This window comes from Camelus dromedarius, chromosome 24, assembly GCF_036321535.1.
Source record: "Camelus dromedarius isolate mCamDro1 chromosome 24, mCamDro1.pat, whole genome shotgun sequence".
Classification (NCBI taxonomy): Eukaryota; Metazoa; Chordata; class Mammalia; order Artiodactyla; family Camelidae; genus Camelus; species Camelus dromedarius.
In genome coordinates this window covers 1,821,074-1,834,453 of record NC_087459.1, presented here as the reverse complement: position 1 = coordinate 1,834,453, position 13,380 = coordinate 1,821,074, and the positions used below count along the sequence as shown (strand labels likewise).

The 13,380-nt window shown below is 48.5% G+C and overlaps 1 protein-coding gene across 1 annotated transcript in view; it reads right to left on the bottom strand.

The window, feature by feature from the left end:
• Positions 1-13,380, bottom strand: part of LOC105089063 (uncharacterized) — a 130,791-nt gene that overhangs the window by 57,433 nt on the left and 59,978 nt on the right. Inside the window, exons 31-39 of the mRNA XM_064478760.1 lie at positions 10,493-10,673; positions 9,339-9,550; positions 7,517-7,705; positions 6,937-7,076; positions 5,754-5,916; positions 5,559-5,645; positions 2,551-2,688; positions 2,339-2,455; positions 1,060-1,152 (exon numbers count right to left, since the gene is read on the bottom strand). Coding sequence (XP_064334830.1) covers positions 1,060-1,152; positions 2,339-2,455; positions 2,551-2,688; positions 5,559-5,645; positions 5,754-5,916; positions 6,937-7,076; positions 7,517-7,705; positions 9,339-9,550; positions 10,493-10,673 — 1,320 coding nt within the window. The remainder of the gene's footprint in view (positions 1-1,059; positions 1,153-2,338; positions 2,456-2,550; positions 2,689-5,558; positions 5,646-5,753; positions 5,917-6,936; positions 7,077-7,516; positions 7,706-9,338; positions 9,551-10,492; positions 10,674-13,380) is intronic.

Below are 13,380 nucleotides of genomic sequence, written 5' to 3'. Positions count from 1 at the left end.
AGTGGTAGAGCGCGTGCTTAGCACACACGAGGTCCAAGGTTCAATCCCCAGTACCACCATTAAAAAGAAAGAAATGAACAAACCTAATTACCTCCCCCTCCCAAAAAAGCTTTGTTTAAATAAAAGGTAAAGGGTTTAGAACGGAGCCCAGCACACGATAAAGACTCAACAGATGCCAGCTCCCGCTATAAGTGATTACAATGATGGCACATCTTAGAATCTGAGATGCCATGATTTTATACGTCTCTTCGAAAGCAAAAAGGCTGCTAATGAAACAACGAACCTATGGTGACCTGAAGACACATCCTGATTTCAGAGATACCGACACGAGAGAGAACGTGCCTCTGAGAAAGATCACTTTCCATAATTCAGGCTCCACTCGAGTTTCTGAAACCCACAGGCACAGGGCTGAAGGCCCAGCAGGCATTTAAAAACTGCTATTAAATTCCAGTCCTCATCAGTGTTCAGATTACCCATCTATACCTCCTTGTCCCGGCCCACCGTCTAATTTCTGTATCCACAGCACACACAGCTTCCTCAGTGAAGCAACCAAAGTAGGGGGCTTTCTAAGGAGCCGGCCCTGGGGGAGCAGAGCACAGCCTTTCCGCCTGATCTCCCTTCTCTGACCCTGTATCTCCTTGTAGAAACCCTTTAGTATTTCTACCCAACACTGGGCAAATTATTCTAGGGTCAAAAACCCATTTTGAAGGCTCATACAGCTTCTCCGAAGCCCAATTACAAGACAGGGTTTGGAGGACAATTCTGTTTCTTTCCATTTTCAAGGGTGAAATGTGATCCTTTCCTCCCCCAGGGAGCTAAAAACCCTTCTTGCCTTGACAATCACTTCCAAATGATGGATTTGGAAACCTCCCTTCCATCTGTTCTTGATTCTGGAGGGGCCGTCTGGCTGAGCTTAACATCGTGGGGCAGCATCCCCGCTGCTCCCTCCGTGGGGCCTCCATCCTCCCGTCCTTCCGCCCCATCTCCCAGCAAGCTGACTACTCGGAGACAATACTTGGCAGGCAACTGAGGTCATCCCAAAGGGACCACCATCTGTACCTGTAAGTTTGGAGGAAATGCTGGTCTCTGGGGATGTCTGAGCAGGAAGAAAAACACCACCTGGGAGTCAGAGCCATTCAGCTGGACCAAGACCTGTTGGGAGGGGGAGATGGAAAAGGGGGACGTCAGAGGGAGCAGAGGAGGAAGAGGAGAACCCCAGAAGGTGGCTGGCTGGGCACCAACGAGGGACAGGTCATCCCAGAGTTTGCCCCAAACCCAGGCCCCACAGCAGATGCCAGAAACCAACATCTTCCCTCGCTGGTTCTCAGCCCTAAATTTCACCCAGGCTCAATTACTTGGGAGGCGAGAATTCTGCCATTGAACTACCAATGCCCTCAGGCTGCATTACTTGGAAGCTTGAGAAGTGTGGCCCCAGGTATGGAGCTGGGAGGACAGTTCTGGGACCCCAGACTCCCTCCTTCCCCTGTCATGGTCCCTGCTCATGCCTCCCATATCCATGGCCACCTTTTATTTAACCCTGACCATGAACCAGGCACTAGGAAGCTGGCTTTACAATTATCATCTTATTTAATCATCAGCCCTGCTCTCATAGGCTGATATTATAACTATCCCCATTTCACAGCTAGAAAAACTGATGATCAGGGGGGTTGAGTAATCTACCCAAGGTCACACAGCAAGTCATCAGTGGAGCTGGGATTTGAGCTTGAAAGCTCCTTGGAGATGGGAATAGCAACAGTCATTTGTGCAGCCCCAGCATACTGCACAGAGCCTGGCACGCAGCAGAGGCACAATCTGTATATGGTGAATTAATGAATACGCCTACGGTGGCTGCCATATAGTCACCAAAATGCATTTCCTTTTCCTCCAGGACACGTGGCTAAACTGTATTTCCCAGCCTCCCTTGCAGCTGAGTAAGGTCATGCGATGAGTTCTGGCCAATGGAATGTGGGCAGGAGTGGCATGCACTACTTAGGGGCCTGGCCAATGAAAACCTCCTGTATAATTCTCACCCCCTCTCTCCCCATCTGCCAGCTGGGGCAGAGCCACAAGGTGGAGGGAGCATGGGTCCCTGAGTGACTACGTGAAGCTGAGCCACACTGAACTGCGACAGGACTGGAGGATAAACTTTCACAGTAAAGCAAACTTTTATTACAATAGTGCATCTTGATCGATCACATGCACACTGACAAAATAAGGGCTGTGTTGTTATCTTGCCAGGGCCACCCTTCCACCTCCTCAGCTGTCCCATATAGGACACCTGCACACTAACGTCAAAACCCTCCTCCCTCAGCACGGAGGCAGAACTCAGCCTTCTGACCTGGGATGTGATGTTGTTGACAGCAGCCCATGCATCCACCCTGCAGTCGAATGCTCCCTGGGGACTCCGTCTGAAGATAATGTCCCCATTCAAACTCAGGGCCTGGGGGAACCTCAGCTGCGAAGGAATAGACAGTACCCTTTACTCTCGCCAACAGTCGAGCTCTGCCTGGGGGCCACAAACCAGCCCTTGCCTGACCTGGGGACAGGTACCTGGGAGGAATGAGCCAAGTCCAGGGCCAGGCTGTGCCAGATTTCCTCGCGCCGAGATCTGTCATAATGCAGGCCCTTCAAGTGCAGCAAGACTTTCTGGTTGACTTTCAAAGTGGCCTCAAGTTCCCTGTTCTGAGCCTGGGTGTACAAGAGCCAAAGGCCCTGAGAGAGGTGACTTCCCATCACTCAGAGCCTGCAGAAGCCACCCTAGGAACCCAGCAGTCCAAGGGGGTCAGAAGATGGATGGGTGAAAGCACAATCTACATTGTCCCACCCCCAGAAAAGGAAATAGGGGCAGGGGCAGGTGGGGTCTTTGAACGGGGATGGTAAACCCCAGTGCCCACAGGGAGGGTTAGCAGAGTGGGCTGGAGGGATCATAGCTGAGGGCCTGTGTCTCACTCACAGGGCACCTGTTCTATTCACTAACACTCAGCATGGGTCCTGGCACATAGTAGGTGCTCAATAAATACATCTAGAAGAATGCAGAATCACTACTTGCAGTTATACCTGGAAACCCCAAGGCCAAAGCCATGCTGAAGTGGAAGAACATTTAATTCACAGTGTGGCAGGCAGAATAGTACCTTCCCTGCCCTCAAATACCCACATCCTCAACCCCGCAACCTGTGAATATGTTACAGGGCAAAAGGGACTTTGCAGTTAAGGATCTTGACATGGGGAGATTATTCTGGATTATCCAGTGGGCCCAAGGTAATCCCAAGAGTTCTTATAAGAAGGAGGCAGGGGGCTGAGTCAGAGAGAGTGGAAGATGCTACTCTGCTGGCTTTGAAGCTGGAGGAAGGGACCATGAACCAAGAAATGCAGGTGGCTTTTAGAAGCTAGAAAAGGCAAGGAAACACATTCTCCCCTGGAGCCTCTAGAAGGAATGCAACCCTGGCAACATCTTGATTTTGGCCAAGCAAAACCCCGTTTGGATTTCTGATCTCCAGAAACACAAGATAAAGTTGTGTTGTTTTAAGCCACTAAACTTGCGGTAATTCATTATAGAAGCAACAGGAAATGCATGCACATATTTAATCATTTATTCACTCAACAACCATTTAGCTTCTGCCACGTGCAAAGTACAAGTAGCAGGTTACCATCGTTTCCTACCTGTGTTGACTGAGAAATTTAAAGTGTCTTGCCACAGAATTTTATCGTGAGTGTATGTCTTTAAAGGCATATGCAGTTTTATTTTAGAGCCAAGATGGAGAAGGAATAAACAGAGGTCCAAGAAAAGAGAAAGATGTGTGTCATTAAGCAAAGACAAGGTTTTAAAAAGAACAGACAGCTAAATTAAACTAAACTAAAAGATCCCCAACTAGTTGGTTCCAGCCTGTTGTTGTCAGGTGGGATTTTACGCCCAGTGGGTCAGATCTTCGGATTTTTTTTTTTTTAATTAGAAACAGAAATCTGGGTTTTACCCTAAATCTTCTAAGTGTCGACATTTTTTTTTTTTTAAATTTAAATGTGCAGCAGGCCAAACAAAACACATCTGCAGGTTGGATTTGGCCCACATGGCCATTTTGCAATCTCCGGTTTAGAAAAAAAGCACTCATCCTGGGAAACATTTCTGCAGGTGTCCTGGGGTGTCATCCTGCCCGTTCTTTCCCCCCAGGAGCCCTAAGGACTTCAGCTACCAAACGTGGGGGCCACTCATAGTCCCGTTTAACTGGTAGGGAAGTGAGGTCCCAGGTCTCTGTGCTCAACAGCTGGTCAGGCTTCACCATCCTTCCCACAGACCTCTGGAGACCCCACAAGGGAGAAACCACCATCATCTTTCTTGTCCAGGGCCCGGCACACAGTAGGTGCTCACTAAGTGCTGGCTGGAGAATGGGGTCAGCTCCCAAAGCTTCTACTCCTAGAGAGATCGAGGAGACTTGGATGAGGGCCTGCAGGCACATCTTAAGTACTTGACAGAGATGGCCGTACTACACTCTGATTCTCACAACCACTGCACAAGTGACAGGTGATGCTGTCTCCACCGTACAGATGAGGAAACTGCGGTCCAGAGACCTGACATCCTTTGCTAAGGACACACAGGCACAAACGAGTTTCACCACTAGAAAGACAGATGCTAAGACCCTCTAAGTCAGAGGTTAGCAAACTACGGCCCTGGGGCCAAACTCGGCCTGTTTTTGTAAAGAAAGTTTTCCTAGTTCAGATGCTATATCGAAAATACCACAGATTGGGGGGCTCGAAGGACAGACATTTATTTAAGGCTGGAAGTCTGAGATCAGGGTGTCTGTGTGAAGTCTGAGATCAGGGTGTCTGCGTGAAGAAACCTCTTCCTGGTTTGCAGACAGCTATGTCCTCACACGTGGCGAGAGTGAGTTAGCACCGTTTCTCTTAAAAGGACACTAATCTTATCATAAGGGCTCCACGCTCACAACCTAATCACCTCCCACAGACCCCACTTCCAAATACGATCACATTAGAGCTTCAACATATGAATCTGGGGGGGACACAAACATTCAGTCCATAGTGAAAGCTTTAGGGACACACAGTCACGTCCTTTCATTGGTGCCTCCTGTCATGTTTCTGTGCTACAAAGGCAGAGGTGAGCAGCTGCGCCAGAAGCTGGATGGCCCTCAAAGGCTACAACAGTTAATATCTGGTCCTTCATAGAAAGAGTTGGTCAGCCCTGCTCTAAATCAGGTATATAACGGATTTTCAAGAGCATTGGAGCAACAGTGATTCATTAAGTACTGACCATGCGCCAGGCCCTGCGGCTACCGTGATGACAAAGCAGATATGGTCCCAATCCCGCATCTCACAGATTAGCAGAGGGTCAGGCTGGGTCAAGAGAAGCCATAGGGGGTTTTAAGTGAGATAGGATTATGCTGGCAGGTTGAAAAATTCCCTCAGGCCTGTCAAGTAGATGGATCAGGCAGAGACAGAGTAGAACAGAAAACTCAGGCAGGAGAATGCTTTGTTTGTCCATCTGACGGATGATGGCAACACGAACTGGGGACCTCTGGCGTGGAAAGGTCTCTGGGATCCTCACTTACGATGTGCCGACTCCAAGCAACCACGCAGCCCTCCAAGCTCCTGGGGATGGCCTTGCTGTTGTATGGGTGGGAGAGGCCTGCACAGACCTGGGAGGGACAACCACACACATGCACACAGGCAGAGACAGGTCAGAGGAGATGGGGGCTCCCTCCCGCCCTCAGGCCCCTCCCCGCCGCACCCTGGAGCCCACTCACGTAGGGGTGCCCGGCCTGGTAGCCCAGGACTGTGGTCTGCAGGGTCTCATCCTGGCCATCAAGGACAAGCCTCGTCTCCAGGGAGTAACGCTGGTGCTGCTTGTCTGCCATGAAGGTCTCCTGCAGGAGGATGCTCTGCGGGATGCGCAGAGTCAAGGGATGCCTGGCGTGGAGTGGGGGATACAGGTCGAAGCCATTAAAGCAGCTGGGAGGGGCAGGGGACAACTGTGCCCATGGGCTCAGATTGGGCCTGTCACCAACTTGCAGAGTTAAGACTTGGCCACAGAGAGAAGAGGATCAGGACGCACGTCAGCCCTGTGAGTTACACTTGCCAGTCAACACCCAGTCCCCATCCCACTGTGTCCCCTCGACAACCCAGCTCACTGGGCAAAGCTGGGGTCAGCATCACCCCTTGGCAGCAGAGAGCCCATGGGGTCTGGAGCCACACAGACTGGGGTTAGGATCCAGTCTTAGCCTTCCACTAGCTGTGTGACCCAGGGCCACAAAGGACTGGACTGACTTCTCTGTACCTCAGTTTTCCCATCTGTAAGGTGGGGGCAAACATAACAATACCCAGCTCACACAGTGGTGGGGTTATGAGAGATAACGTATGTGCCAAGAATGCAAACTTCCCAAGAATTTCTGTCCTTTTTATTCTCTGCTGTTTTCCACAGGCCCAGAAAAGCGCTTGGTACATAGTAGGTGCTCAATAAATAGAAACAAAATAATGAATCAGATCTTTGCAAATGACAGCTGCTGTTACTTTTGGGTTATTGTTGTTGTTTGACAGAAGATGACTAAGGTCCCAGAGCTGGACTTCAGGCTGTGTCTGCTGATTCCAACCCTGTGCCTGTTCACCCCCGACAAAGAACAAGCTTTTTAACCAGCTGTTCCTGTCGGAACTGATGTGGATGCCCAGAGCAGCGCTCAGGCGGGAGCGAGGAGACTGATTTCTGTGGCCCCCTTAACACACTAACAGAAGGGAACGAGGGATGTGACGGCTCTCAGGGAGGCATCTTGTGTCCGAGTTCTGGGTTCTGTCTGGGCCCAGCAAGCCGGCGAGGGTCCCTCCAGGCAGCAATGTACACCCTGCTCCCCAGTGACCCTCCACGCCGGAGAAGGGGAGACCTGGGCAGGCACCACATCTCAGGGGAATTGGCTTGGAGGAAGGGGCCACACGTACCTAAAGAGGAATGTCCCCCGCTTCTGGTACAACCTCCCATCTTGCATCAGCTCCTCCAGCTCGCCCTCCAACTGCAGGCCCTGAGGCTGGCCCCTGGCACCAGCCCCCAGAGCCGTCAGCAACACGTGGATCTTCCACGGCTGCAACAAGGAAACTGACTGATGAAGAGGGATGGCCCACAGGGACCAAGCTGCTAAACATCCTGCCCTGGGGGTTCCTAGGGGCAGCTCCCACCACCCACTCATCACCTGGAGAACGACCACCCAAGAAGCACTGCTGAATAGGGCTGCAGCCTCCACCCCATTGGACCACGAGATTGCACAGGCACGCCACTGTGACCAGACCTCCTGAAGCGCCCAGCGGGAACAAAGGACCCAGGCTTCCAGCTCCAGGTGGCCAAACTTTGCTCTGGGGTCTGTGCTCATATGGCTGGAGTCCATTTTACAGATAAAGAAACTGGGGCTCAGGCAGGCCTGAGATCATAGCCGAGCTAGTAGCATTAAGCCCTTTTTTACCCCAAGAGAGGGAATCAGGGTCTCTTGATGGCAGAGCTTCCAGCACAGCTCGCTCGGATCCTTACCTGCTCCACGTGCCTGTAGGCCGCTGTTAGGTTCAGCTCCCGCTGGGGACCCTTCAACCAGCAGTGAAGGATCTTAAGGTCCCGGCTATTCTCAGCGTGGATCTCACTTTGTATTGCTGCACTCCAGGCTGATTCTACTTCACTCTGGCTGCGAAAGAGGTTCTGTGCCAAGGCTGTGACCATGGAAACCTGCAGTGAGGATGGCAAGGGTAACCGAGGCCTCTGGATACCCTATTTCCTCCTCTCGGGACACCTTTTCTCCCCATTCCCACTTGGTGAACTCCTACTCATCCTTCAAAACCCCTTGCATGCCATCTCAGCTAGAACTTTCCTGATTGGTCCAAGCAAAATTGGTTGTTTCCTACAGCGTCTTGAGGAAGGAGGAAAAAACAGATCTTCCTCTTTCACCCCTGAGCAAAGGGAGCATCAGAGTTATCAGAGAAGATCACTCTCTTCCCCTCTCTTCTTCCACTCAAGGAGGGAACATGATCTCACTGGGCCCTTATTATCAGCCAGCAGGGTCTTGGTATCCTGAAGAGCACACATTTGTAGGTGGCCTTGTCTCCCTGTCATGGTCTTAGAGCCCTGGGAAGAGCTGGGTGTTATTTTGGCTTGTACTGGGGCTGGGGGAGGGAGAGCACTTCGGCCTTGTGTTAGGCCCTGTACCCCAGCTCATTGCCCTTGGCACGAGCTCCATGAGGAATATCATGGTGCCTCGTGCCCTGCTGGCCTCTGTCCCTGGTTCACACAGCTCCCTCAGGACACTCACAAGGAGAGGTGATGGGGCCAAATACAAGAACTCCCTAACACCTTGCCCCGTCTGTCACTGCTGCTCAGGTCTCTGCCTAAGAACCTGCGGGTCCCTCCCTGCTGGATTCCCCATTTCAGCAAAAGGCAGCTGGCTGGGCCAAAACTTTGGGGTCATTTGTCTCTTCTTCACACCCTTACCCCCAGTGCCAACCCATCAGCAAATCTATCAGCCAGTCAGTCAGCTACACCTCCAAGCAAGTTTTGGAATCTGATCACTTGCCACACCTCGACTGTCATCTCCCAGGACGGGCCACCACCCTGCTTCTGGGCTGGGTCACCCACGGGGGCGGGCTGGCCAATCTCCACATGCACGCCTATGCCGGCTTTTTCTGTCACAAAAAGACCTCCTCCAGGTCCCTAAGCTTGCCAGGAGTGACCTGTTTCTTCTGACCCTACCCTGGAGCCACCCAGCCCCTGCCTCAGAGGGGACCCTGCGGTCCCCAGGAAGGCCCACTGACCGCCTCTTTCTGGGCCCAAGTCAGGCCTGACCACCCTCTGTGTCTGCTGGTGATCCCAACACAGGGAGAGGATTTATGTTCCAGGGAAGCCCTCCTCTGGGTGGTTTTCTTCCAAACTCTGCTACGCTTCCGCGATCAAACATGTGAAAGGAGCAGACTTAATTATACTCAGCAGTTGGCGGAAAACTAACCTACATCCTTGAAGTTTCCAAACTGGTTTATTGGCAAAAACCTGATATCTACTTGTTTCCAAGGTACCAGTTCAACCTGCTTTCCATGTTTTACTTTATCGGCCGCTAAGCAAGAATATGGCAAATTGAGATTTATTCTGGGGTCCACTCTCCCAAGTTCACTTGGCAACTAATTCTGAAAAGTGCCACCACTGGGTGAGCCTGACTTTACACATCTGTGACCTGGTATTGACGCCCAGACCTCGGCTTTAACCCTCTGCACAGCAGGGGAGATCTAGAGGGCAGGAAATCGGGCTCCCTGGGGCGGTGGAGGGGGCGCGATGCCAAGTAGGAGAGGGTGGAGGCGTGGCCGAGCATGCGCACCCGGAGGTAGGTGGTAGCTGGGGTGTAGACGTGAATCTTGCCCTCTCTGTAGAGGCCCTGGCTCCTGCAGGCCACATTCATCACCAGATTCTTGAGGATCCAAGCCTTGCCCAGGGTCAACTCCAACACAGCCTGGAATGTGGCTCGGTGGGGCCAGTACAGCCTGTGAGCCATGGAGACCATCAGCCACGGACTACCCAGGTTCAAGGCTCCTGCAAGGGGCAGAGAGGGAGGAGCTGGTATCCTGGGCAGGAAGGGAGCTTCTGGCAGGCACTAAGAGACCCCCATAATCTCATCATGGTCACTGTGGGCATATCTCAAAACTGGGAAGGACTGGGAGGGGGCATGAAGGAACTTTCTAGAACAATGGTAATGCTCTGAATTTTGACAGAGGCTTGGGTTTCCCAGGTGTGCGCACCTGCCAAAACTCACCAGATGGTACCCTGGCAATATGTGTATTTCACTCTAGTGAATGATGCAATACTGAAATGTACTGAGGTCCACAATTTACTCTGAACAAAAGGTATTTACACTGGTTGCCATTTTAAGCAAAATTTGGCATGGAAAGACATGAAGCTGAAAATTAGTGTATTTGTCATAACTTCAACTTTTTAAAAACTTAAAATTTCAAGTACATACATGAATACAGAGAATATGACGAGCTCCCACATAACACTCACCCAACCTTCGACAATTATCAAGTCATAGTCTGATTCACTTCTCACACTATGTATTACTTTTCAAACTACGTATTACTTCAATCAAAATAATAATCAATTCAAAAAATTAATTCAAGGGTAAACTATGGTAAATCTGTTTTTTTTTTTAATGGGAGAAAAACTGTTTCAGGGAGAAGGAACAGCAAGTGCAAAGGCCCTGAGGTATGTTTGGGGAACAGAAAAGAGTCTAGTGGGACTGCAGGATAATGGTTAATGGGGAAAGTAGGGTGAGATAAGGAAGGAAAAACAGGCAGGAGCGTGTACTGTAGAGCTCTGTCAGCGAGGGTAGGAAGTCAGGAGGTGATTTAAACTTTCCTGGGACATATTAAAAGTGAGACTTGAGTGAATCAGGCAAACCACAGGGAAGGGTGTTCCAGGTAGTGGGTATGGTTTGAGCAAAGACTTAGCGAAGGGCACTCCCTAGACGACACTCACCTTCCCACTTCCACAGGGTGGCCCTGGATGTGTCCTTCCACTGCAAGCCTGCCACAAAGGGCAGCCGCCCATTGTACTGCACCTTCAGGTGCGTGCTGCTCTCCACATGGGGTTGGCGGAAGCTGAAGTGGTGCAGCTGCATACGGTAATCCACCTGCCTCGCTGGCACCTGCAGTACAAACTGGAGACCCACACCCAAGATGCTAATTAGATCATGCTGCTCCAACTTAGGACATTCTACTGGCTTTCCACCACAGTCTGAGCTCCCTGGCTACAAGGAACTGCCCCGTCCACCCCAAAGAGAAATCCTCTACCCATGAGCAGTCATTCCCCATTGCCTTCTTCCCCCAGCCTCTGGAAACCTTTAATCTACTTTCTGTTCCATGGATTTGCCTACTCTGGACATTTCGTACAAACAGAATCATACAGTATGTGGCCTTTTGTGTCTGGCTTCTTTCACTTAGCATGATGTTTTCAAGGTTCATCCATGTTGTAGCACATGTCAGAACTTCATTTTTTGTGGGGAGGGAATAGCTCAGTAGTAGAGTGTGTGTTTAGCATGCACAAGGTCCTAGGTTCAGTCCCCAGTACCTCCATTAAAATAGATAAATAGATAGATAGGTAGATAGATAGATAGACAGACAGACAGACAGACCTAATTAACTCCCCCCCCCAAATTTTTTTTACAAAGAACTTCATTCATTTTTTTTACTGAATAATAATCTATTGTGTAGATAAATCATACTTTATCTATTCATCCATTGATGAACATTTGGACTGTTTCTACTTTTTTGGCTATTATGAATAATGGTGCTAAAATCTTCATGTACAAGTTTTATGTGGACATAAGGTTTCAATTCTCTCGAGTACCTAGGAGTAGAATTGTTGGGTTATATGGTAACTCTGAACTTAACATTTTAAGGCAACACCAAACTATTTTTCTAGTCACATCATTTTACAATCCCACCAATATGAGAGTTCTAACTTGCCCAAATTCTCACCAACACTTGTTATTGTCTGTCTCTTTTCATTTTAGTCATGCTAGTGGGTTTGAAGTAGTATCTCACTGTGGTTTTGATTTGAATTTCCCTAATGACTAACTAGGTTGAACATCTTTTTATGCGCTTTTTGGCCATTTGTGTGCCTTTTTCAGAGAAATCCAAATCTTTTGTCTTTTTCTTGTTGAGTTATAAGAGTTCTTTGTATTTAGATACAAATCCTTTATCAAACATGATTCACATGTGTTTTCTTCCATCCTGTGGGCTGTTATTTCACTTTCTTGATGGTGTCCTTTCAAGCACAAATGTTTTTAATTCTGGTGAAGTCTGATGTATTTTTGTCATTACTTATACTTTCAGTGCCATAGCTCAGAAACCCTTGCCTAATCTGAGATCCTAAGAATTTACTCTTATGTTTTCTTCCAAGAGATTTATAGTTCTTAAATTTATAATAACTTCTTCTTAATTTCATAGTTCTTAAAATTAGAAATTCATCATCTATTTTGAGTTCATTTTTATATGTGGTATGAGGTAAGGGTCCAACTTCATTCTCTTGCACATGAATATCCAGTTGTCTCAGCATGATTTGTTGAAAAGACAGTTCTTTCCCTTCCTCAATTATCTTGGCACCTTTGTCAACAATCAGCTGTCTTGTGGTTACCGGGGGTGGGGAAGGGGTGGGAGTTAGAGATTTGCAGGTACTAACTGATATATATAGAATAGATAAACAACAAGTTCATGTTCTGTAACCAGGGGAACGCAAATTCAAACAACGAGATACCATTTTCATCCATATCAGCAATATATTTCAAATGGTAACACTCAAGGATTGGTGGGAATATGGAGATTGCTCCTCTTGGACATGGCTGGGAGGTGGGTGATTGGTACAGACATTTTGGAAGGCAAAGTGGCAAAAGCCAGCAAATTTAAAATGCACACATTTCTGGAAATTCTACATTGTGACATCTGCCCCAGAGCCCCCCCCCCTCACACATGTGCCCAGGGAGGCGTGCCCCAGGATGTTCAGGTATGCACACTTAGAAACCACCAAGAGTGAAATGGCCAAATAAAATGCAGGATAGACGCACACAGAACATGATGCAGGTATTAAAAAGGATACAGTAGATTTCTCTAAAACAAGGGGAGTTCTCCAAGATCCATTGCCGAAGGACACACAGCAAGACTCACCGAACAAAACTAAGTGTTTGTGACAGGTCCACAGAGCAAACGAATACAAAAAGGCCCCCTCTCCTGTGCTTCAGACCATAACCCTGGTTCTCTCCAGCTGAGGAGGGGGCCAGGAATGTGGATGGTAACTGTGAAAGGGAATTTTAACCTTATTTTAAATTTTACACTTTTTCAAAAGGAGAATTTATTCATGGAGTATTGGTATAATTTAAAATCAACTTAATACTTAGGAATGAAGTTAAGCAAGGAGGCAAAAGATTTGTACACTGAAAACTACAAAATACCACTGAAAGAAATTAGATAAGCCAGAAACAAATGGAAAGACACCCTGTGTCTATGGATTGGAAGACTTAATATTGTTAAGATTCAATACGAACCAAAGCAATCTACAGATTTAATGCAATCCCTATCAAAATCTCAATGGTATCTTTTTTTTGATAGAAATAGAAAAATCCATCCTAAAATTTACATGGATTCTCAAGGGACCCCAAATAGACAAAACAATCTTGAAAAAGAACAAAGCTGAAGGTCTCACAAAGCTACAGTAATCAAAATTGTATGGTATGAAATCAAAACTATATAGTAGTGACCTAGAAGACAGACATACTGACCAATGGAATACAAATGACTGCCCAGAAATAAACTCCCACATCTGTGGTCAGGGAAAAAGACAGTCTTTTCAACAACTGGTACTGGAAAAAC